This window comes from Triticum dicoccoides, chromosome 5B (assembly GCF_002162155.2).
Source record: "Triticum dicoccoides isolate Atlit2015 ecotype Zavitan chromosome 5B, WEW_v2.0, whole genome shotgun sequence".
Classification (NCBI taxonomy): domain Eukaryota; kingdom Viridiplantae; phylum Streptophyta; class Magnoliopsida; order Poales; family Poaceae; genus Triticum; species Triticum dicoccoides.
The window spans coordinates 290,909,118-290,934,940 of NC_041389.1; the positions used below are offsets into that span (position 1 = coordinate 290,909,118).

Genomic DNA, 25,823 nt, shown 5'->3' on the forward strand with positions numbered 1-25,823 from the left:
CATGGGCTTGTGGCATAGCGGTGGGGACGAAGATGCCCACGCCCTACCCAGGTTTGATCCCGAGTGAGCATAGAACATGGTGTGCTGAATTCAGAGTACACATGAACATGGTGTGCTCTTATTCACACACGTGTGCACGCTCAGTGATAAAGTGCGTGCCCGCCGTGTGTGAAGGCTCTCGCGCTTTCGTAATATTTCTAGTGGATGCTTACCCATGCGGCCGTCTGTTTGCATGGTGGCGTAAGTGGAAGTGAGTCTGCAGTACTTAAGTAAAAATGAAGAAGTAACACCCCACGGTGCATATAAAGATATGATTAATAGACCTCAGTGGTGATGTGTCTTCCATTGCGCTCGTCTCTTCTCCAGTCCCACGGCTTCTCAGGGTTATTTAACGCCCAAAAACCTTGGCATGCAGCTCTTGCCTTTCTCTCCCACTGCACAATCAGAGCATAAGCACAGAACTTTCAGCTGATATAAACATATTCTGCGAGTACATTTTTGTGTAGTAGATTTTCTTACTTCAAGAAACTCTCGCCGTGAATCATAATTTTTGAAATACCATGCATGACCATTCTTCAGCATCTGCTCCTGAAGGACCGAGACACACACAATCACTCTAATCAGGATTGAAGCGATATCCAAAGCCTTAAAAAGCATGTGAGGTATTGGATAGCTTCTCTCTCTTTTTACAGGAAAGTTTCTAGTTCACCTGGATGAACACACTGTCGCAATAGATGTCGCCAACATATCGGCCAAATTGGTCCTGCTCATACACATAAATTCTGCTGCTTTTCCCACCAATGAGCTTCACCAAAGCATCCTTTGATTCCTTTCCATACGGCATCTTCAGCTCCGGTGCATCTATTCCCCTTTAACTCGCGAAAGATTGTGCACTTCATGACATTATTTCCCGTTATTACTGAATTTGAAGATGCAAATTAGAGCAGCATTATACCTCATTCTGATTCGGTATTTCCTTGCAAGGATCTCACTGCCTGAACGGATTATTATCCTGCTCACAAAAATTATTAGTAAGTTATGATTCCATGTGATTCCAAATAATATATGATTAAATCAAAGCAAGAACCTAATTCAAACTGATAGGGTCACGCTAATCGCATAAATTTTGTCTTCCGGCGGAAGTCAATGTTTTTTTTTTTGTGGTTTAACGTTATTATCTTGTGTTTCTTATGCTGAGTTTCACATTTGTGAGTCAACATAAACGCAACTTTATTTTCATGACTTATTATCTTGCGTTTCTCAATTGAAAATAGTTCTAAGGAAAAATCACACCACTATTTTTTCAGCTTCTTAAATGGAATTCAAACTTAATGAGCCTACATATAAAATATCAAACATAGACGGTCACACGGGATACATTCAACCAGCTTGGATGGCGGTCCAATAATAGGATATGTGTGTAGATTTCTGTTATATGCCGGTTGTGGCTTTTATCTTTTTCTCCTTCATGGATTTTCTATGTACCAAATGATGTTAGTCATACTCTAAATAATAAATAAATATGGTTGTGTGCATCAAAATAATGCAGAGGCAGGGGGTGTTAACCTCCTTTTCTAAAAAAGGAAACATTCCCTGTTACAGTAAATTATGGTATAATTAAAGACTGGGAATATGGAAAGGTACGGTTTTAATACTTGTATCCAGCTTCGTCAATGGTACTTCGAAGAGTATCAGCCCTGTCGTAATCCCTACGGATACGTGCTTGAGTCCTTTCAGTCACCATCTCATACACTTTTTGTGGTACATTTTCTGACTCCCTGGGATCATCCATTACAGCAACATAAGCAGTAAAGCCATCACCATCTCCAATGCACTTTGCATTAACCTGAGAACCATAGTGATTATGAGAAACAGCATTTGTCCATGCTGATGTAAAGCACTGTTCATATTTTGATGTCAGTGTAAGCATATTTTTCAGTCTATCACATCTGACCGGCAAAGTGTTCAGCACAAACTGCACGCCATCTGGAAGTGCCCTTGGAAGTTGGTTTGAGGATGCTGCAGCGCTTGTTGGGATCGGGAAGTTGTAAAATTCAAGAATACCCTTATGAAAAAACATTGTTAGTGGGGTGAGTATGACATATATATTCACTTGGAACAGAAAAAATATAACGCAAACTGCAGTGAATTTCTAGTTGGAAACTATTCTCATTGATTGATCACAGGTGTTACAGAGTACAACATATATGGAGAGTGTGGAGTTGCCAAACGCCCCTACAATGGTGGCACGCAGGCCAGGCGTGGCTGACTCGGTCACAAAAATACATACAAGAGATGCTACAAAATACATACGCTAACACCCCCCTCAGCCGGAACTCCATTTGGGAGGATGTTCAGGCTGGACCGAAAATCAGAGAACACCTGTGATGGTAACCCCTTGGTGAAAACATCCGCAAACTGAGAGCTCGATGGAACATGAAGAACGCGAGCCTCTCCAAGAGCCAATGTGTCACGAACGAAGTGCAAGTCTATCTTGATATGCTTGGTGCGCTGATGCTGAACGGGGTTACAAGCGAGATAAGAAGCACTTATGTTGTCACAGTATACAATGGTGGCTCGGGTGGGCGGGTGTTGAAGCTCAAAGAGAAGCTGGCGCAGCCAACAGGACTCGGCAACACAATTTGCAACGCCGCGATATTCCGCTTCGGCACTGGAGCGGGAGATAGTGGCTTGCCTCTTGGAAGACCATGAGACGAGGTTGGATCCGAGGAACACACAAAAACCAGAAGTGGACTTCCGTGTGTCCGGGCACCCCGCCCAATCAGCGTCAGTGTAAGCGATGAGATCCGTGGTGGAGGACTTGTATAACTGAAGTCCGTAGTGAGAGGTACCCCGGAGGTAGCGAAGGATCCACTTCACGAGCTGCATATGAGTGTCGAGAGGGTCATGCATGAAGAGGCAGGCCTGTTGAACGGCATAGGCAATATCTGGACGTGTGAGGGTGAGATATTGTAGGGCTCCGGCAAGGCTGCGGTATAGTGTGGGGTTAGAGAGAGGCTGGCCAGCATGAGAGGATAGCTTGGAGCTGGTGTCAACAGGCGTTGAAACGGACTTGCAGTTAAGCATCTTGGCTCGTTCCAAAATCTCTAGAGTGTACCGTTGTTGGCACAAGAAGATACCGGACGTGTTGGGGGTGACATTGATGCCCAAAAAATGATGGAGAGCACCGAGATCGGTCATGGAGAACTCGCGTTTGAGCGAGTTTATGACGGAATGTAGTGTGGTGGGAGTGTTTGCCATGAGAATGATATCATCTACGTAGACCAACAAATATGCAATAGAGGCGCCATGGTGAAGAACAAAGAGTGAGGAATCACTCTTTGTGGCGCGAAACCCGAGGGAGAGAAGATATGCTTGGAACCGAAGGAACCAAGTGCGGGGGGCCTGTTTGAGGCCGTAGAGAGACTTGCGTAGATGGCAAACGTGGTCCGGCCGAGAGGAGTCGACAAACCCCGCAGGTTGAGAACAGTACCCCGTCTCATGAAGATCGCCATGAAGGAAGGCGTTCTTCACATCGAGCTGATGGATGGGCCATGAGTGAGAAGTAGCAAGGCTCAAAACCACGCGAATGGTTGCCGGTTTGACAACCGGGCTGAATGTCTCGCCATAATCAACGCCCTCTTGCTGAGTGAAACCGCGAACGACCCATCGTGCCTTGTATCGAGCCAAAGAACCGTCCGAGTGGAACTTATGGCGAAAAATCCACTTGCCCGTGACCACGTTGACACCTGCAGGCTTAGGCACCAAAGACCAAGTAAAGTTGTTCATTAAAGCATTGTACTCTTCTAGCATGGCTTGTCGCCAATGGGGGTCTTTGAGTGCAGATTTGTATGTGGATGGGATGGGTGAGATGGAAGGAGTAGTGGTGTCCGCGAGGAAAAGGCGTTTGGGCATAAGAAAACCGGTTTTGGCTCGAGTGGACATGCGGTGTGCATTGTGGGGTGGTTGTACTGGAATGGCATGGCGGGGCAGACGTGGCTGGTTGGGTGTGGTTGGCGCGGATTCGGAGGTGGATTCGTTGGGCCCTGGCGCAGTGCAGGGCGTTGGATCCAAGGCGGATTCGGGGGCAACAGAGGAGGCAGACGCGGTCATGCGGGAGACAGGCGCGGGAGGCGAGGCGGGTCCACCGGACGAGGTGTGGGGCGAGTGCGAGCGAGCCGCGTGGTTGGGTGGTGCGGGAGACGAGCCTGGGCCCGGAGAAAGCGACGGGCTGGTAGCTGCGAGTGAATCGGCTGGGCCCGGGGAAAGCGACGGGCTGGTGGGGGTGGGCGAATCGGGTGGAGGCGCAGAGCCAGTGGGGGTAGGTGGGATACAGTGGGGCCCGGTGAGTGGGATCGCGTGCGGATCAGGAGGCGGGGGAGGATTGGCTGGTGGGATCGGCGCGGGATCCAGGGAGGGCAGCGGGTTGGAGTTATCTACATGGGGATGTTCTGTGGAGAGGGGCTTCTCGTGCCAAGATGTGGCAGGCTGATACGGAAACGTGGTTTCGTCAAAAACGACGTGGCGAGAGACGATGACGCGGCGTGATGCAAGGTCGTAGCACCTGTATCCTTTGTGTTTTAGGGGATAACCTAAGAAGATGCACCGAGTGGAGCGGGGAGCAAGCTTGTGAGCAGAGGTGGCATACAAATTGGGGTAGCATAAGCACCCAAAACCCGGAGATGATCGTAGTTCGGGTGGACGCCGTGGAGAAGGAAGTAGGGAGTGTGGGAGTGAATGGCACGAGAAGGGCGCCGGTTGAGCAAGTAGGTGGCCGTGTGGAGGGCTTCTACCCAAAAGGGTGGGGTGAGGTTTGCTTGGATAAGTAGTGTGCGGATGATGTCGTTCGTCGTGCGAATGAGGCGCTCGGCCTTGCCGTTTTGTGGAGAGGTATGAGGGCAGGAGAGGCGGTAAGCAATGCCATGTGAGGAGAAAAATGAACGGAGGGATGTGTTGATGAACTCACCACCATTATCGCATTGCATGCTTTTAATGAGCACGTGAAATTGTGTTTGCACGAAGGCAAAGAAGCGTTGTAGGATGGTGGAGGTGTCGGATTTATTGCGTAGGGGAAAAGTCCAGGAGAAATGTGTGTAATCATCCAACACGACAAGATAATATTGATAGCCTGAAAAGCTTACAACCGGTGATGTCCATAGATCACAATGAATTAAGTCGAAAGGAGAAAAAGTTCTACTAGTAGACGAAGGAAAGGGAAGACATGGCTGGCGACCTAATTGACAAGCACTACATGGAGTATGTGGCTCTTTATTACAACCAGCAAGAAAATCATGATGTAGGGAGGAAAAGCTATGTGCGCCGGGGTGACCAAGGCGGCGATGCCACACGTCCGATGAGGTGGTGAGGAGAGCCGCCGTCCTGGATGCAGTGGTGCCGGTGAAGGGGTAGAGATCGCCGGTGCTAGCGGAGATCATGAGAGTTCTCCGAGTGCGTAGATCCTTCACAAAAAAACCACAGGGAAAAAATTTAACAGAGCATGAGTTGTCAGTAGTGAATTTGCGAACTGAAATTAGGCTAGTGACGACGGTAGGGGAAACGAGGATGTCATGAGGCGAAAATCGTGAGGGGTGAGGGTGGTGGAGCCAGTGGCTGTGAACGGAAGCTGTTGTCCATTGCCGACAAGAATAGAAGAAGGGACACGCTTTAATGAAGAACGAGACATGGTCAAGTTACCTTGGGTGTCGGTCACGTGCGAGGAGGCGCCGCTGTCCATGTACCACTCGGGGGCAGGGCTGTGGGGGAAGCCGGAGTTGCTGTAGGCGGCGTTCAGCATGGCGAGGTGCTCCCACGATGGCTGCGGAGGTGGGTAGTACGGCGATGGAGGCGTCGGCGGGTACATGTTGTAGGCCTGAGCATGGGCACCCAGACTGGGGCCGAGAACACCAGCGGTGTTGGGAGGAACCCAGCCGTTGCGCGACGACAGGAGCGCCATGCCATACGGGGCGAAGTACCCGGTGAAGGGCGCCGGCTGGGGCGCCTGGTGACCGCGCGCAGAGTAGTCGTCGCGTCCACGGCCGCGTCCTCGGCCACGTCCGCGGCCACGATCACTGCGACCGCGATCATAGTGCGGCTGTGCGGGAGGGGCCGGGGCACGGTCAGAGTGAGGCCGGTCGGAGGAGGAACCGCTCGGGGGGCGATCACCTGAGCCGCGCGAGCCGGAGCCAGAGCCGCTGGCCGGGCCGCGGTCACCGCCAGAAAGGGCGAAGGCCGAAGCGCTTTCTTCGGCGGCGCGCTGCGCCTGAGACTCCTCGGCCAGAACCACCCGTGAAAGGACGGTGTCGAACGGGAGGCCCTGGTCACCGAGGACGACGCGGATGGTGTCGAGGCTGTGGAGAAACCGAGTGGAGAGATCGGTCTCGGTGACGGCGTGGTCGATGTCCGCCAGGCCATCGGTGAGGAGCTTCATACGGCGCGCATATTCGGCCACAGGGAGATCGCCTTGCTTGAGATTGCGATATTGCCGGTTGAGAATCATGTACCCAGCAGCGCGATTGGCGAGGAAGAATTCGCGGATCTTTTTCCAGAGGGCATAGGTGGTGGTGGCGCCGACGACGTGGTCGACCATGGGGTCCGCGAGAGTGGCGTAGATCCAGAGAGCGACGTGGGCATCAAGCTAGTGGTAGGAGGCGTCGGCGTTGGGGGGGAGCGGGTGCTCAATGAGAAAATGGACGCCGTAACAGATCAGCACCATGAGGAAGAAGGACTTCCACTTGTGGTAGTTGTGGTCGGCCGGGTTGAGGAGAAATTTGATGTGGTACGTGATGTGGTCGGAGAAGATGGGGTGGCGAGATGCCGCCGGTGGCGCAGGAGCCGACGGAGCGGAGGTGAAAAGAGGGGCGAATTGAGATCCGGAAGAACCGGTGGTGCCCAGAGAGGGAGATGGGCTGGTCCCGAAGATGAACGGCGGCGAGGAAGCCGCGGAGGTGGCCGAGGCGGTGTGGGCGACGGGCGCCGTGAAGGAGAGCGCGGGCGGGGAGGTGCCGGAGCGGGGAGCCGCGGAGGAGGAGGAGTCGGGCTCGGCCATGGGACTGGATATCTGATACCAAGTTGAAAACTATTCTCATTGATTAATCGCAGGTGTTACAGAGTACAACATATATGAAGAGTGTGGAGTTGCCAAACGCCCCTACAATGGTGGCACGCAGGCCAGGCGTGGCTGACTCGGTCACAAAAATACATACAAGAGATGCTACAAAATACATACGCTAACATTTCTTGGGTTTATCGTTTTGGATTATACACACAAAATTGATACTAGTGTGAAAAAAATATTTTTAACAAAGTTTGCAAACTTGTAGCTATATATGCCAGATCCCACGCACACAAATAAGACAATTGATCCTTGCATCATTCCCTTACACACTCCCGCTGAACTATTTTTGGATCCAAGAGAGACGAATTACCTCCAAATCAACTCTTGGGATCCAGTTTAGGGCTGTCGCAACTAGCTGGGCAGCCTCTGCTGGTGTTCTCGGTGGGGTTGCATTCCTGTATGCTTCCAAAATACACTTGTACCTGTTCTCGTGTAAATTAAAAGATCAAAGTGCTTAAGTCAAAATAAGTGTATCATATACCAATTGTTGCTAGTAGGATGTACTTTTGAAAAAAAAAGTTGCCAGTACGATCTATCAAGTACTATCCCTCTTGTTCTTTACCTTACTGATACAAATAAATCAAATAAACAACAAGATGAAGTCAGCATGTGTGCACTGTGGACTTGGAATCCAGTCTCAATCTTGTGAAGAATGTCACAGAATTAAACCCAGTAAACAATCAAAGCATCATTGATCAATATAAACCGCCAAGTAATCCTACATATTTTTGGCTATACTGCTTGCAAACATTGTTTTTCGTTCCTTTTATCTGTGTCAAGCAAGTTAACAATTTTCAGTTTTTTAATAGGACACCAATTTGCTTGCAAGTTTGTTCTGCTCTTGTTTTACCATTTAAAAGTACGGTGTGTTCTATGTTTACATAAGTATTGAGCACCTTATAATACGAAGAGTAAGAAACATTTGGATGGGAAGAAATTTAAAGTCATTCTGAAACCGAGAACTTATAAAATCTAAGTCAGTACCGGAACTTCCTGTTTTCTAACAACCATAGGTGGCTTTATTAATTCTACTAAACTCAAACAAACTTTTATATCAACAGGCACACCACATGAATAAATATTTATTATTATTTTTCTACAAAAACAGCCTTTTGAAGCTACCCCTTACCAATTAATCTGTGCTTTCTTGGACGAAGTGACGTGCTGTCCGAGCCCTTCCGGAACCTAAAATATGAAACATAAAATTCCATGTGTGCATTTTTAGATAATGAAAGAGAGCCCAGCCTCGGAGCCTCTGCATCCGAAGATGCACGCCACATCATAGGATAAGAGGAGGTAAAACATTGAGCTTGCCTGATGCGTCATCAGAATGTTAAAGAATAAAAATAGGTGAGCGCTCATAGAAATTGCTAGTAGCGGCAATGTGGCATACTGCCTCAAGTCCAGTATATACACATGCACATGCATTGGTCCGAGGGACAGAAGTGGAATCGTGTACTGAAAATAAGTGTTGAGGTCTGAAACTTTTCCCTCACCAAAATGACCAAAGCTTAGTGGAAAATAATGCAATTGCTGCTCTAGCTAGCCTCAGAAACAGTTGATTAGTTCATCCAGGAGGCAAAATTTGCTTGCGGTGTTGGGTCAAAAACCTTTGAATGGTACCAGTAGAAAAGGCAAAGATTGACAGAAGCTACAGTGACACACAACCTCCATGATTTCTTCTATTCTCACCCCCAAACCCCAAATTTACACACGCGCGCGCGCACACAGAGAGAGAGAGAGAGAGAGAGAGAGAGAGAGAGACACGCGCATGTACACATGCACAGGATATCACACGCCAAAGGCCTTCTCCCAGCACACACTACGCAGTGAATAATCCTATGATTTGTGATGGAGTGACCACCATTCATGCATGCATGCTGACAGGGACGAGTGTGTTATCATGGATGAGGATTCAAAGCTGCCGAGGTCGCGCGTCAGGGCGGCAATGGCGGCGGCGTCCGGCGCGAGGCCATGGGGATCCAGAGGTTCCTGCTGCTGCTGCTGCTGGGGCTGAAGGGACCTCAGGATGTTCCCCATGGATCCCTTCTCCTCCGCCTCCGCTGCTCTATGCTACTTCCCCTTTTTCTTCCCACGGTGTGCATATATGCTGCTTCTGTTTGCTCTGCTTGACAAGACAAGACGAGTGGTAGAGTGATGGAGCTGACGGCACGGCAGTCAAGAGAGTGGTGGGGCCTAGTCTAGTTCTAGGCACCGGTGCTGTACTGCTCGTGAGTGGTTTTCCTTTTTTTTTGAACAAGAGAAGGCACCAACAGGTGCCAATTTCATTCAGCTCATTGACAGAGTACATCAAGCATTACATAGACCTGACAAGAAATTGAAAGAAAGAGAAGCAGAATCTAAGGCTGTGAGCTGAAGAACTATCCTGGAAGACAGAGTGGTTTTCCTTTCCGTGGTTGTTATAAGGAAAACAAACACAGGTGTCCCTCCCAAATTACAACTTTGGAAGCATATGTACCACTCCTCCATCCAATTTATACTCCCTCGGTTTCACAATATAGTGCGTCTTTATTTTTTAAAATTTAATTTTGATCATAAATTTAACCAACGAGACAGCACAATATAGTGCGTCGCGTTTTCAGTTCTAAGTTAAGTTTGACCATAAATTTAACCAACAAAACCGACTGCGGCGGCAGCACCAGATCTTGAGAAGCGCGGGCGCACTATATTGTGAAATGGAGTGAGTGCTATCTATTAGTCCTCTCGTATTTAGGTTCATAGTTTGATCATGATTTTAACTAATAAAATATAAGTTATACATAGCAAAAATAATGTCATGGGAAAGTATGTTCGAATACAAAGCCAACGATATAATTTTTAATGACATGCATTAACATTTTGTTAGTAAAATCTGAGGTCAAAATTTGACACGAAATACGAAGGAACCAATAATCAGGACAGAGGTAGTAGTAAATCAACGATGATTAATTTAGATCCAAGGAAGTACCTCTGTTTTTGAATGTAAGACGTTTTGGCAGTTTAAATATTTGGGAAACAAAGAAGTGTATTTATGTAAGCAGGAGCACCAGATTTGGATCATGAGGGTGAAGTTAGTCGTGTCTCAATATTCAAATGCATCTTCTGAATTTACAACGATTATGAAACTTGATATGTCCGGATTCCGTTCGTAGGTTCATCTCAATAGAGAGATTGCCCCAGGTCCCGGGATACTTTTCTTGCAATCTGAATGACGGGGTACTCCGTTCAGTTTTTGGAACAGCAATAAAAGAACCGACCGTGGGTGGCTTCAGACTGCACTTTCTTTCTCCATAAACAATTTAAGAGGTGGATATAATTTTTCATTGACTCAAGGATTTCTGATCTGAGATTGCAAATGAAAACTCATTTTACAACATTAAAAAAAACCACTAGAAAAGAAAAATGTAAAATTAATCTTGGTTTCTCTCATCTAATATGTGAATTATTATTTTGGACCGTTTGTCTCCTAGAGCATTCGGATAGTTAAATTGGCTGCTTGTTTGCCCAAAATAGTCATTCCAACCAGTATCCAACTGGAATGTCATCCAGCCTACCTGTAGTACTGACAGCAGAAAAATGGTATCAGTGAGGGAAAAAAATCGTTTTAGAAAAGAATTACCTGCAGATTTCTTACTGCTAACCAGAACCTGGTTCCTCCAATTTTTCAGGTTCTGGGTAATCAATAGAGCAAACGTAGAGCAAGATCTTCCCCACTGGAGTTTATTTGTGGTTAGTAAAATTTAAAGAATCAGTTTGTATAGAGACGGCAACGTTTCTAGGTGTGTCTTTGTTTGTGTTTTTCCAGCAGCAAAATTTGTTTCTGGCTCATCTGTTTACAGAGATGGTTTGCGGTGGGAAAACAACTTCTCTGAGATAAATGCAGAAACAACATGCTCCTACAATTTCCAACACAACAGCTGATCAAAACATAATTTCTAACTGTCAATCCAACTGCAACCAGGATTTTTCGCAATTCTTCTCTCACGCATCATACCCCTCATTTCAGCTGATTTGGCCCAATCCCCTTTAGCAGCGAGCACGCTGGACAGCTGCACATACAGACTGGAATGTGGTGATCCTGATTCCTCCATCTGCTTCAGTCTCTTTGACATCTTCTTGATCAGAGCCTCATTGCCCTGAGCTCTGCAACCACCAACAACTGTAGTCCAACTTACTGTATCGGCTTTAAAGGGCATATTCTCGATGAACTCAACTGCTTCATCTAGCCGACCTGCCCGGACTAACAGGTCAGTCACACATGCATAATGCTCAGCTGATGGAATCAGACAGAAATCCTCCTGCATTTTCTTAAACCATGTCAGTCCTTCTTCCACAAGTCCAGAGTGGCAGCACGCGGAAAGGACACCAACAAATGTCCGTTCGGTTGGTCTTTCACCGCTAACTCTCATCAGCTCCAAGAGTTCTAGTGCCTTGCGTCCATGCCCGTTGGAAGCATAACCAATTAGCATTGAGTTCCACATGACTTCGTCGGGCTTGTATATTCCATCGAAAATCTTGCAACCATTGGCCAAGTTGCCACATTTGCAATACAGATCGATGACTGAAGAGGCTACAACATGGTCAGACTGCAAGCCAAGAACAGTAGCAAGAGAAAAAATCTGCTCCCCAAAACTTATGGAGCAAATATTACTTGATGCACTCAGAGCACTAGCTATAGCAACCTTGTCGAGCCGCACGCCAAGGCGATGCATCTTGCAGAACAGCTCCATGGCATCAATTGCATGTCCATTCTGGCTCAACCCAACAACCAAAGAGTTCCATGATATGACACTCTTGCTAGTGATCATCGAAAAAACTCTTTTCGCCTCTTCTATCCGCCCACAGTTTGAGTACACGTTGATCATTGAATTGAGCACCACAGTATCGTGAAACCTAAGCTCACTGAAAGCTCGACAAGCATCCTCCCAGAGGGTGCATTTTGAGTAGAAGTCAATGAGAGCGCTTGCTGCTATCATGTCATTGACAGTCCCACTCTTTAGACCACACCCATGTATCTGCTGCCCAGACTTGAGCATTCCTGAAAAACCACAAACATTCAGAACGCTGGCATACGTTGAAGAATCAGGCAACACATCTGACCGCATCATCCTTACAAAAAGAGCAAAAGCATCATCTCCAAGGCAGGCAAATGCACAGCCACTGATGAGAGAATTCCACAAAAGAATGTTGAGGTTCTCCACCCTATCAAAAATATGTAACGCCTTGTTTAGCTGTCCACGGGAAGCATAGCCATAGACCAGGGCAGAAACAGAGAACTCGTCAATCTGTGCTAAACCATCAAAGACACGCCGAGCAGAGTCCACATCCCCACACTTGCAGTACATGTCCACCAATGCGCAACTCAAAACCGAATCCAGTTCAATCTTGGCAGTCACCATTCGACTATGCACTTGTCTCCCAAAATTGTACTTCATCCGGTCAGCACAAGCACCAACAACCGTAGCAAGCACAAAAAGATCATTGCACGGCGAGGAGTCCGCTGCACCACCGCGTGCCGAACCAATCTCTCTGAACAAAGCAAACGCCTCATCCACACGGCCGCACCGGACATACCTATGCATAACAGCGTTGACAGCCACAGCATCCTTGACGGGCATCTCGTCCAGCAGACTGCGGGCGGTGTCCAAATCCCCTGCAGAGACCATGCCTGTGATCACTGCGTTCCACGAAAAGTTGTTCCTTTCCGGCATGGAGTGGAAGAGACTGAGCGCCTCGGCGTGGTCCCGGGAGTTGAGGTGGGCGGTGACGAGGGAGTTGTAGGAGAAGCAGTTCCTGCCGGGCATTTCGTCGAACAATCGCAGTGCGTCGCGGCGGTGGGTCGGAGAGAAACGGGCGTACATGAGGAGGACCGAGTTGGAGGGCGGGAGGGAGGACAGGACGTGGCCGGACTTGAGGAGGACCTGGTGCAGCTGCTGGCCGGCCACGGCGCCGCAGGTGCGGAGGAGCTGGATGGAGCCGCGGACGTCGACGGCGACGGCCATGAGGCTCTGACGTGGGGCATGGGGGTTCAGTTAAACCCCAGAAAGTGCGAAATTTTTGGACTGCTGGACTCACGGGTGTGCTGTACAAATGACCACACATACACTCAGAGCATCTCCAATGGGGAGGTAGAGTACTCGCGCTGCAAAAAGAACAACATTTTAGTATGCGCATGGCCATTTGGCGAGCTCCAATAGACGCGTAAAAAAAAATAAGAACGCGGGCGGAAAAGCGGCATCGCGCCCGGCAGTTTTGGCACGTGTCGTCCAACGTGCTTGATAAAAGCCGCGCGCGGGCGCCCGCAAACCGCCATCTTCTCGCCTCGCCTTCTTCCTCGCTTCTTCCGGTGCCCCGCCGTCGCCGCGCCTCCCCCCTCGCCACCATGCCGGCGCGCCCCCGGAGCACCTCAGGCTACCGCTGCGTCCGTCTCCGCCCCTCCGGCATGTATTACACGGAGATCCGCTCCGGTGGTACATGCATCGGGCTCGGAAAGTTCGAGACCGCACAAGAGGCCGCCCGCACGTACGACGCGGCGGCGTGGCGCCTCAGAAGGCCATAGGCGCATATGAACTTCTCGAACGCGCGAGCAAGCGCAAGAACTCACGCCTCCCCCGCGGCTAATCACCGACGAGGATCGCCGCATCCAGCGGAGGCGGGAGCGCCGCCTCCTCGTTGCCGAGGCGGATGAGCACGCCATGGCGGTGTGGCGCGAGCACTTCCAGCAAGATGTCGTCGCCGAGAACGAGTTCTGGGTGCAGAGGAGGCCGAAGCGAGTCACACGTCGGGCGGACAAGCGTGAGCGAAAGGCACTGGCGGAAGCCCAGTGCGACCTGGGACGTGCGTCGACCTAGGACGAGGACGATCCTTGATGGACCGACACATTTACGTCGTCGGACTACACCACTGAGGAGGATGAGGAGGAGTAGTTTTTATCTAGTTTATTTGCATCGTTTTATCTAGAACCATCGTTTTATCTAGTTTTATTTGCATCGTATGAACTAGCTTGTGGTGTTGGACTTGAATTTATGTCATGTTTCGTATGAATTTGAACTATGTGTTGTTTCATATGTGTTGTTTCAATTTTTGTCCAAGTGCCGACTGGTCGCGTGCTGTATTTTACAATGCCCGGTGAAGCGCTACAGCGGCACGCCAAAATTTACGGTGCCAGGAAAAGCAACCAACCCTTCCTGCGCGCGAAATCGCTATTTCGGCGCCGTAAAAGTTTTTTAGTGCGTCGCGCAACCGCGCGCTTGTTGGAGATGCTCTGACAGAGTGGTTGGCACGGTGACCCCTACATTACCTTCCTGGCAGGCGGTGGTGAAAGCACAAGTGCTCCCTGGGTGATTTTGGTAATTAATGTCAACATATCTCTTGTTAGACTAATACTCTTACCTAGTATATTTCAGATAAGTTCAACAATGGAGTGACATGGACTTGAGGATGTGGAACCCCTTCAAGATGCTAAGGACAAAGGATTGGCTCAAGCTCAAAGCACAAGACTCTACATTTTACTTTTAGTGATCCAAGATCACATTGAGTCCATAGGAAAGCCAATACTATTAAGAGGGGATGAGGTGTTGCTTAATGGCTTGCTTGCTCAAAGTGCTTAGTGATATGCTCCAAAGTCCTCAACCACTTTCTCACACCCACATATGTCCCAAACCAAAAGTCAAACTCGGCCCTACCGAATCTTTCTATCCGGCGCCACCGAGTTCATTTGACATAGCCACTACCAGAAACCCTAGTCTTTTCGGTCTCACCGATAGGGATCTCGGTCTCACCGAGATGGGATTTTAATATCTCTGTTTCCCTTCGTAACATTTTGATCAAACCGAGATAAGCGATTGGTCCCACCGAGATTGGAATACAAACTCTCTGTTTCCCTTTCGTAACTTTTCGGTCCAACCGAGATGAGCGAATCGGTCCCACCGAGTTTGCCTGACCAACTCTCTGTTTGTCTATTACCAAAATCGGTCTCACCGAGTTTGTGTAATCGGTCTCACCGAGATTACGTTATGCCCTAACCCTAACGATATCGGTCCCACCGAGTTGACGTATCGGTCCCACCGAAATGCCTAACAGTCACATATGAACTAAATCAGTCTGACCGAGTTTCACGATTCGGTCCCACCGAGTTTGGTAAATTGTGTGTAACGGTTAGATTTTGTGTGGAGGCTATATATACCCCTCCACCCACTCTTCATTCATGGAGAGAGCCATCAGAACATGCCTACACTTCCAACATACATTTTCTGAGAGAGAACCACCTACACTTGTGTTGAGGTCAAGATATCCCATTCCTACCACATAAATCTTGATCTCTAGCCTTGCCCAAGTTGCTTTCCACTCAAATCATCTTTTCACCAAATCCAAATTCTGTGAGAGAGAATTGAGTGTTGGGGAGACTATCATTTGAAGCACAAGATCAAGGAGTTCATCGTCAACACATCATTTGTTACCTTTTGGAGAGTGGTGTCTCCTAGATTGGTTAGGTGTCACTTGGGAGCCTCCGTCAAGATTGTGGAGTTGAACCAAGGAGTTTGTAAGGGCAAGGAGATCGCCTACTTCGTGAAGATCTACCCGAGTGAGGCAAGTCATTCGTGGGCGACGACCATGGTGGGATAGACAAGGTTGCTTCTTCGTGGACCCTTCGTGGGTGGAGCCCTCCGTGGACTCGCGCAACCGTTACCCTTCATGGGTTGAAGTCTCCATCAACGTGGATGTACGATAGCACCACCTATCGGAACCACGGATAGAAAAATCTCCGTGTCTCCAAATTGCGTTTGCACACTCCAATTCCATCCCTTTACATTCTTGCAATTTGCATGCTTTACTTTCCGCTGCTCATATACTCTTGTCATGCTTGCTTGATATGTATTGTGAATGTTAAAACTTGTGCCAAAACTCCACTTCAACTTAAAGAGATTAAAAACTGCAACTTTTCTTACTTAGAGTCTATTCACCCCCCCCCCCTCTAGCTTCTCGACCCTTTCAATTGGTATCAGAGCTTTGGTCTCCATTGCTTTGGTTTAAACACCATTGGAGGAAGATGGATGAGTCTACGTTGGGGAGTCTTAGACATAGAGTGCCTATACTTGATGGAGAGTATTTTCATGAGTGAAAAAATGAGATGCTTGTGATTTTCAGTGAATATCATTTGAACAAGTACATTACTAGCCCTTGTGCACCTCATGTTGATCCTATGCATCCTACCCTTGATGAGTCAATTGACATGATTCACAATCTTAGAACTGTTGATCTTATCACTAGAGGTTTGCCTAGAAACTTGATAGGTTGCTTGCCTACTCTTAAGTGTGCCTACACCATATGGAAATTTCTTGAGGAACGTTTTGCAAATTATTCTTTGCAAAATCTAGATGAAATTCTCCATAAGTCTATTGCCTTGAGCAAGATGAATTCCAATGATCCTAAGTTTGGTGATTGTCTATTTGAGCTCACAAATCTTATGCGTGCTAAAGGAAATGTTGGAATTATTAACAATATTATTTCCGAAGCTATTAGAATTCATAAAGAAGATCATTCTCAAACTCATTCTAATGAATCACCCTCTCTAGGAATTGATCCATCACATGACGATGTTCAACATGGATACTATGATGAGGATGATGATAGTGACTTTGATCTTGATGATGCAATGAGACACTTTGGTCTTATGGAAAATCTTCGGGGATACATGGCAGGAGGAAAGGAATGGGTTCTTGATAGTGTATGTACCGATCACATGACCGGAGATAAAGATATGTTTCGTGAGCTTGCTAAAAACGACGGCCCTCGAAAGTATGTCACTTTTGGTGATAACTCAAAGGGTAAGGTGGTTGGCCTCGGTAAGGTGGCCATCTCACATGATAGCTCCATACAAAACGTCATGCTCGTTGAATCTCTTGGGTACAATTTACTTTCAGTATCTAGACTTGCTGATTTCGGTTTCAATGTCCTATTTACTGAAGTAGATTGCCAAGTGTTTCGAAGAGACAGTCATAAAATGGTCTTTATCGGTATACGTAGAGGTGATCTTTACATTGTTGATTTCACTAAAAAGGCTCAACCTAGAACTTTCTTAATTGCTAAATCTTCTAAAGGTTGGTTGTGGCATAGATGGTTAGGTCATGTGGGCATGCGAAACCTTGACAAGCTTATTAAAGGTAATCATATCCTCGGCATTAACGATGTCATATTTGATAAGGATAGACTTTGCAGCGCTTGTCAAGCAGGTAAACAGGTTGGAAGAAGGCATCCCGTGAAGAACATCATGACCACAAGGAGGCCGCTCGAGCTACTTCACATGGATCTTTTCGGTCCCAACGCTTACAAAAGTCTCGGTGGAAATTCTTTTGGTCTAGTTATAGTTGATGATTTTTCAATATTTACGTTGGTGTTCTTTCTTGATGATAAATCGCAGGTCCAAAAGATCTTCAAAAACTTCGCTAGGAAGGCCCAAAATCAATTTGAAGTGAAGATCAAGAAGGTTCGCAGCGACAATGGAACGGAGTTCAAGAACGCAAATGTGGACACCTTTCTTGACGAAGAAGGGATTTCACACGAGTTCTCGGCTATGTACACACCTCAACAAAATGGAGTTGTTGAGAGGAAGAACCGGACTCTTATTGAGATGGCGAGAACGATGCTTGATGAGTACAAGACTCCAAAACACTTTTGGGCGGAAGCGGTAGAGACAACTTGTCATGCAGCAAATCGCTTGTATCTTCACAAGCTACTCAACAAAATGGCATACGAGCTCCTCACCAGTAACAAACCCCAAGTTGGATACTTTCGAGTATTCGGCTCAAAGTGCTACATTCTTGATAAGCATTGTTGTTCTAAATTTGCTCCTAAATCTCATGAAGGTTTCCTACTTGGTTATGGCTCAAACTCTCACACTTACCGTGTCTACAATAAATTCACCCGAAAGGTTGAAGAGACGGTAGATGTGAAGTTTGATGAATCTAACGGCTCGCACGTAGAGCAATTGCCAATTGATGTAGGAGACAAAGACCCTTCGGAAGTAGTCCAAGACTTGTCTATTGGCAAGATTCGTCCAACGGAGGTGAAGGAGAGTACCTCGTCCATCCAAGTGGAAGCTTCCACCTCACAACAAGGTGAACCAAGAGTTGATATGGAAGCATACACAAGTAGGACACACCAAGATGAAGAAAACGAGGAAGTACACCAAGATGAACATCAACAACCTCCTTCTCCACCACGACAAGAGAACGACAATGTCAACAATGAAGAAGGCCAAGAAGAAGAACAAGATGAAGAAGATGTTCCACCCAGATCCAAGCAAAAGCTTCCATGAGTTTGAGCAAGAGTCGCCAAAGACCATCTCGTCAAGCAAATCTACAATGATATCCAAACCGGGAGAATCACTCGCTCTAAAACTCATTTGGCTAACTTTTGTGAACATTATTCATTCATCTCTAGCATTGAACCTATGAAGGTTGAAGAAGCATTGGAAGATCCGGATTGGATAAACGCGATGCATGAAGAGCTACACAACTTTGAGAGAAATCAAGTTTGGACATTGGTTGAGAAGCCCGACAACAACCACAACATCATTGGTACCAAATGGGTGTTTCGCAACAAGCAAGATGAAGATGGACAAGTAGTTCGCAACAAAGTACGTCTTGTCGCCCAAGGCTACACTCAAGTCGAAGGTATGGACTATGGTGAGACATATGCCCCCGTTGCTAGACTTGAGTCCATTCGCATCTTACTTGCCTATGCTAATCACCATGATATCACTTTGTACCAAATTGACATTAAAAGTGCTTTTCTAAATGGTGAAATAGAGGAGGAAGTTTATGTTAAGCAACCTCCCAAGTTTGTCAATCCTAAGAAACCTAATCATGTTTACAAACTTCACAAAGCTCTTTATGGTCTTAAACAAGCTCCTAGAGCGTGGTATAAATGCTTGACCAAGTTCCTTATTGAAAAAGGCTTTGAGATTGGAAAAAATGATTCTACTATTTTTACTAAAAGGGTTAATAGAGAACTATTTGTGTGCCAAATCTATGTTGATGATATTATATTTGGTTCGACTAACCCTCACTTTAGTGAGAAGTTTGGAAAGCTAATGTCGGAGAAGTTTGAGATGTCTATGATGAGTGAACTCAAATTCTTTCTCGGTTTGCAAATCAAGCAAACTAAGGAAGGTACCTTTGTCTCTCAAACAAAGTACACCATGGACTTATTCAAGAAGTTCAATATGCAAGAATGCAAAGGTATGACTACACCCATGCCTACTAGTGGACATCTTGATTTGACCAAAGATGGTGAACCGGTTGATCAAAAGGTTTACCGCTCCATGATTGGTTTATTGTTATATCTATGTGCCTCTCGTCTCAATATTATGCTAAGTGTGTGCATGTGTGCACGATATCAAGCGGCCCCTAAAGAATGTCATCTTAAGGATGTGAAAAGGATAGTGAGATACTTAATACACACACCAAATTTTGGCATTTGGTATCCTAAGACGTCTTCCTTCGATCTTGTTGGTTACTCCGATTCGGACTATGCCGGGGACAAGGTTGATAGAAAGTCCACCTCGGGTACTTGTCAATTTCTTGGTAGATCTCTTGTGTCTTGGTCCTCCAAGAAACAAAACTCGGTATCCTTATCCACCGCTGAAGCGGAATACATTGCCGCTGGTTCATGTTGTGCTCAATTACTTTGGATGACCCAAACTCTCAAGGATTATGGGATATATATGAAACATGTTCCATTGCTTTGTGACAATGAAAGTGCTATCAATATTGCTCACAATCCCATGCAACACTCTCGAACTAAGCATATTGAAGTTCGTCATCATTTCCTTCGAGATCACGTTGCCAAAGGGGACATTGATCTTAATCAGATATATTCACCAAACCTCTTGATGAGAAAGTCTTTTTCCGTTTGACAGGTGAATTGAACATCATTCATGCTTCAAACTTGGAGTAGGAACTCCATTTGGATACATGCAAGGCATGAGCCTTTGACTAAAACTTGATATTTCTTTCATGTTGCTATTTATATGTCTTGGATATATTTGCACCCTTGCATGCTATCTAACCCTTGTAGGTACTTGAATGAATCTAAATCTATGAGATTGCAACCCACTCACATCTTGAGCAAATTTCTACATCACCAAGTCTCTACACAATGGTGGTTGAAGACAAGGAAGCACGAAACCCTTCAAACATATCCTTTGACAAATTCTATATTGAGTTTTATGATTGTCATTTTGGATACACAAGTGCTCTTCCTTGCAAGACTAACCCATGTAGGTAGATGAACTCAAATTCCAAGTGGAGCTCCCAACTCTTGATGAGCTACATCAACCTTGAGCAACCCACATAAGTTCAACTACATGATCACGACCAACACCATCACCCAAGGTATGTTATTCCATCTTAGAGAAGCTTTACTCCAAGTCATGAGTCAAAGCAACTCAACAAGATGTGAATACATCAAAATGCTTAAACAAAAAATGGTAACCCCATTTTGAGCTTAAACGATGAGTATGACCTATGATCAAGTGATCTCACTTGACTCCTAAGTCAATATACTCTAACATAGGTGACATTGTCGCCGACCAATTCTAGATGAAGTTATCTTGTGTTCTTTTCTGCGCTCTTGCATTTGTCTCATGCATATTTGTTTCCCCTTTCAAAAAAAAGAAAAAAACTTCATCTAGATTTCTTTTCTGTTTCTTTTTTGTTCTGCATTCCCTGCATCCAATTCTTTGCAAATCTTTCAGTTAATTCCTTGCAAATCCTTGTGAGATCTTACTTGACTAGTGACCTGAGGTGACAAGTGTTTTCTCTGTGATGAACTCGGTCACACCGGTCTGTCGTTTTCGGTCCAACTAAATTCTTTCGGTGCAACCGAAGCACACAACTTGGTGCCATGGATTTCACTGCAGGAAAGACAGCTTGCCACTTGTTCCTGCATTCTTTTTGATCCAGCTCCACTCAATGATTCTTGTCCTCTACCAGCATCACATTCGACTTGATGCTTTGTTCTGTGACTCAAGGACCAAACCCATTTGTAACAAAAATCCAGAAGAACCCTTCTTGGAAATTGATGTCAAAGGGAGAGAGAGAGATCACATTAAAGCTTAATCATTTCTATAGGGGGAGAGAATACTAAGGGGGGGAGTTCTTCTACAATGAGACATGAGTATCACTTCAAAAGACCCCAGATGCTTGGTGTTCAAGAGGAGAGAAGTCACATGTCTTTAAGAGGGGAAAGACATGTTCATATTTGATTGTTTGCATTAGCTCTCTTTCTTTTCTTTGCTCTGATTTTATGTTCCCTATCTTCTCCCAGTATCCCATGCTAGATTCAGGGGGAGAAAGACATCTAAGGGAAGGAAATCCTTGAATTCATTGCACATCTTTACCTTTGGGGACATGTCTATATCCAATGGGGTACTCAGTACTCACTCTCTACATGTCATCCCAGTCTTGGTACTCTTGTCGTTTCTTTTGTTTGCTCTGGCTAGTAGGTGTATCTGTGTTACCTAACCTTGTTTACGCAGGTTCATTCCTTCCCAAGCCAACTCAAGACCACAAGGTAAGTATATGCATCACAGTCATGTGTATGAGGATTTCTTACTGATGTACATACTGTTTGCAAGAAGGACTCATGAGCATGAAGGTACATTTCCTATATTCACATCATTTTCTCTGATGCATATAGCCAAGATACATGTAACACATTGCTTACTCTGTCATGCTTATGCATTCGCATGCTCCTATATTCCATATTTACATGTTTGCATACATCTAGGGGGAGGCTATGCATACATGTGTTTCCAAAGCTTTACTTGTTATTCTCTATATCTTTATCTAAAGCTTTGATGTATGTTATCATCAATTACCAAAAAGGGGGAGATTGAAATCATAAGTGCTCCCTGGGTGATTTTGGTAATTAATGTCAACATATCTCTTGTTGGACTAATACTCTTACCTAGTATGTTTCAGATAAGTTCAACAATGGAGTGGCATGGACTAGAGGATGTGGAACTCCTTCAAGATGCTAAGGACAAAGGATTGGCTCAAGCTCAAAGCACAAGACTCTACATTTTACTTTTAGTGATCCAAGATCACATTGAGTCCATAGGAAATCCAATACTATTAAGAGGGGATGAGGTGTTGCTTAATGGCTTGCTTTCTCAAAGTGCTTAGTGATATGCTCCAAAGCCCTCAACCACTTTCTCACATCCACATATGTCCCAAACCAAAAGTCAAACTCGGCCCTACCGAATCTTTCTATCCGGCGCCACCGAGTTCATTTGACATAGCCACTGCCAGAAACCCTAGTCTTTTCGGTCTCACCGATAGGGATCTCGGTCTCACCGAGATGGGATTGTAGTCTCTCTGTTTCCCTTCGTAACATTTCGGTCAAACCAAGATAAGCGATCGGTCCCACCAAGATTGCAATGCAAACTCTCTGTTTCCCTTTCGTAACGTTTCGGTCCAACTGAGATGAGCGAATCGGTCACACCAAGTTTGCCTGACCAACTCTCTGTCTGTCTATTACCAAAATCGGTCTCACTGAGATTATGTTATGCCCTAACCCTAACGATATCGGTCCCACCGAGTTGATGTATCGGTCCCACCGAAATGCCTAACAGTCACATTATGAACTAAATCGGTATGACCGAGTTTCACGATTCGGTCCCACCGAGTTTGGTAAATTGTGTGTAATGGTTAGATTTTGTATGGAGGCTATATATATCCCTCCACCCACTCTTTGTTCATGGAGAGAGCCATCAGAACATGCCTACACTTCCAACATACATTTTCTGAGAGAGAACCACCTACACTTATGTTGAGGTCAAGATATTCCATTCCTATGACATAAATCTTGATCTCTAGCCTTCCCCAAGTCCTTTCCACTCAAATCATCTTTCCACCAAATCCAAATCCTGTGAGAGAGAGTTGAGTGTTGGGGATACTATCATTTGAAGCACAAGAGCAAGATGTTCATCATCAACACACCATTTGTTACCTTTTGGAGAGTGGTGTCTCCTAGATTGGTTAGGTGTCACTTGGGAGCCTCTGTCAAGATTGTGGAGTTGAACTAAGGAGTTTGTAAGGGCAAGGAGATCGCCTACTTCGTGAAGATCTACCCGAGTGAAGCAAGTCCTTCGTGGGCGACGACCATGGTGGGATAGACAAGGTTGCTTCTTTGTGGACCCTTCATGGGTGGAGCCCTCCATGGACTCGCGCAACCATTACCCTTCATGGGTTGAAGTCTCCATCAACGTGGATGTACGATAGCACCACCAATCGGAACCACGAATAAAAAAAAATCTCCGTGTCTCCAAATTGTGTTTGCACACTCCAATCCCATCCCTTTACATTCTTGCAATTTGCATGCTTTACTTTCCACTGCACATATACTCTTGTCATGCTTGCTTGATATGTATTGTGAATGTTAAAACTTGTGCCAAAACTCCACTTCAACTTAAAGAGATTAAAAACTGCAACTTTTCTTACTTAGAGTCTATTCACCCCCTGTCGTGGAAATATCACGTCAGATGTCCTAACGAAAGGACTTAGTCGTGGAGCCATCGCAACGAGATTAGCTTAAAGGGGTTAAACCGGACAAGGGGCACGAGAGTTTTATACTAGTTCGGCCCCTTACGATGAAGGTAAAAGCCTACGTCTAGTTGTGATGGAATTGCTTGGATTTTGATGACCAGGGAGCGAATATGCTTTGCCTGAGTCTCGTATTGTTGTTGCTTCTCCCTGAACCGCCGCCGGGTCGTCCCTATATATACATAGGATGACGCCCGGCCAGTCTACAGAGTCCCGAGGCCGGCTCATACAAGTGTCTGGCTCGGTCTCTCCCTTTTCCCTAACTTACAATACAAGTTATACAATTATGGCGGTTTACAATTATGGGCCCTAATCCGTCTTTGGGCTCTGGGCCTCTAAGTTCTGCTAATAAAGTGCCATCTTCTTTGTCTTCATGGGCTTCAGTATAGTTGAGTGTGAACCGGCCCCTCCTGGGTGGTTTACACTTAGTAGTTATATCCTCAACATTAGGCCCTAGATTGATTTGAACCTGTTCATGTCAATCTTCAATACTGAGAAAAACTCTGTGACCATTTTCTTACGATCCTCGTAAACCGCCATGATGTCTTCTCCCCGTAAACTTTGGTAAACCGCCATGACGTCATCTTCTGAAATTGCAGTAAATCGTCATGACATCATCTATGTATAAAAATATTATAAAGATTCCCTTTATTAATTAACTTCCGAAGATCGAGGCGACAGCTGCGCCCCCTCTTGCCGCTTCAGGCTCCTCGATTCTCGCTCCTGCCGCTTATCCCCTTGCCTTTATAAATAAGACCCGGGGGTCCTTCCATTTCCCCCCTTACCTCTTCGCATCTTCTTCCTCCTCGCGACCCCGAAGAGCTCAAGCATCGCCGCCGCCGTCGACCCTTAAACCTGCACCGACTAGGCCGCTGCATCAACCTGTTCGTACCAGAGATCTTGCGACACTCCTCCGCCGCACGTGGCCCTGGTAAATATTTCCTTCCTCGACTTATCAAATCTGCATTAGGGTTCCGAAGTTCTTCGGTGTTCATCAGCGTTCATCAGTGCTCATCTGCTTTTTCTTTAGTATCTCACTGAATCTAGCTAGGCCTGACAGTTTCTTCTCATGGCCGAAGCCGTAGTTTTAATCTGTCCTGCCGTAGCATCTCGTTGTTCCTGAATAGATCCCATCTGGACTGTTAACGTCCTTCCGTCGCCATTTTTAGGGCTCAGAAAATTTTCTTTACTAGGCTGCAGTAGATCCAAAATTATAGTACCATCTTTGTGGAACCTGTTTCTTCAGCACTTGGTAAATTTCAGATGTGCTTCTTCCATTTGTAGGTGGTTTAACCTTTAGAAAATGATAATCTGCCAGGTACCATTAGCCCTCACATAAACCGCCACCTAAACTTGAGCATCAATATCCGGTTTATAGTGCATATATGTTTGAAATAAATCCCCCGGTTTAACACCAGTTTGTGCACATCAATCTTGAACCGTGAACCGGCTTTTGCACTTCTTTTACAGTTTGTCTTCCAAAATGGCCAAGCAATTCGCCTCTTGCAACTGGGTTCCTTCCCGGATCACAGGAACACAACTCAATGGATATGTTCTAACTGGTGCTTTGGCCAAGAAGGATGTCCTTCATTGGCGAGTCCCTGGCCCTGAGTGCCCTCCTGAACCTCAAGATGGAGAAGTGGTTGTATTTATGCAGCATCTAGACCGGGGGTTTAGCCCTCCCGGATCAAAGTTTTTCTAGGATGTACTTGCTAGCTTCCAACTCCATCCTCAAGACATTGGACCGAACTCTGTGTCCAACATATGCAATTTCCAAGTGTTCTATGAAGTTTACCTTCAAGAAGAACCAACTGTTGAGCTCTTCCGGGACTTCTTCCACTTAAATCGCCGAACTGAATTCTCTGACGGCCCCAACACTGAACTTGGCGGAGTGTCGATTCAAAAGAGGAAAGAAGTCGACTTTCCTCATGCCAAACATCACAGCCACCCTAAAGACTGGAATCAAACATGGTTCTATTGTCAGAACACCGCTCCTGCTGATGAAAACCCTCTGCCGGGTTACCGTGCTCACCGGCTCAGTAATGGCCATCCACTGCCTCAACGGCTCACTGCCAAAGAACGACAAACTTACGCACCTC

At 46.2% G+C, this 25,823-nt stretch overlaps 2 protein-coding genes across 2 annotated transcripts; both read right to left on the reverse strand.

Annotated features, from left to right (window-relative positions):
• Positions 1 to 314: 314 nt before the first annotated feature.
• On the reverse strand, positions 315 to 9,154 carry LOC119306313 (probable staphylococcal-like nuclease CAN3). Its single transcript, XM_037582564.1, has 8 exons — positions 9,018 to 9,154; positions 8,244 to 8,300; positions 7,425 to 7,536; positions 1,656 to 1,900; positions 956 to 1,012; positions 710 to 869; positions 520 to 588; positions 315 to 434 (listed from the first exon to the last, which is right to left on the reverse strand). Exons 1-8 carry the CDS (start codon positions 9,152 to 9,154, stop codon positions 315 to 317), a joined length of 957 nt encoding a protein of 318 aa, XP_037438461.1.
• Positions 9,155 to 10,477: 1,323 nt separating this feature from the next.
• Positions 10,478 to 13,167, reverse strand: LOC119308499 (putative pentatricopeptide repeat-containing protein At1g77010, mitochondrial). The gene has a single exon (XM_037584628.1). The coding sequence runs from the start codon at positions 13,114 to 13,116 to the stop codon at positions 11,050 to 11,052; it is 2,067 nt and encodes a 688-aa protein (XP_037440525.1). The 5' UTR covers positions 13,117 to 13,167; the 3' UTR covers positions 10,478 to 11,049.
• Positions 13,168 to 25,823: the final 12,656 nt, after the last annotated feature.

Coding starts and splice junctions, on each gene's coding strand:
- LOC119308499 (XM_037584628.1), bottom strand. CDS start 13,116: ATGGCCGTCGCCGTCGACGTCCGCGGCTCCATCCAGCTCCTCCGCACC.
- LOC119306313 (XM_037582564.1), bottom strand. CDS start 9,154: ATGGGGAACATCCTGAGGTCCCTTCAGCCCCAGCAGCAGCAGCAGCAG. Junction 1,901..7,424: donor TCCCAAGAGTTGATTTGGAG/GTAATTCGTCTC, acceptor AAATATGAACAG/TGCTTTACATCAGCATGGAC. Junction 435..519: donor CACGGCGAGAGTTTCTTGAA/GTAAGAAAATCT, acceptor CTGATTGTGCAG/TGGGAGAGAAAGGCAAGAGC.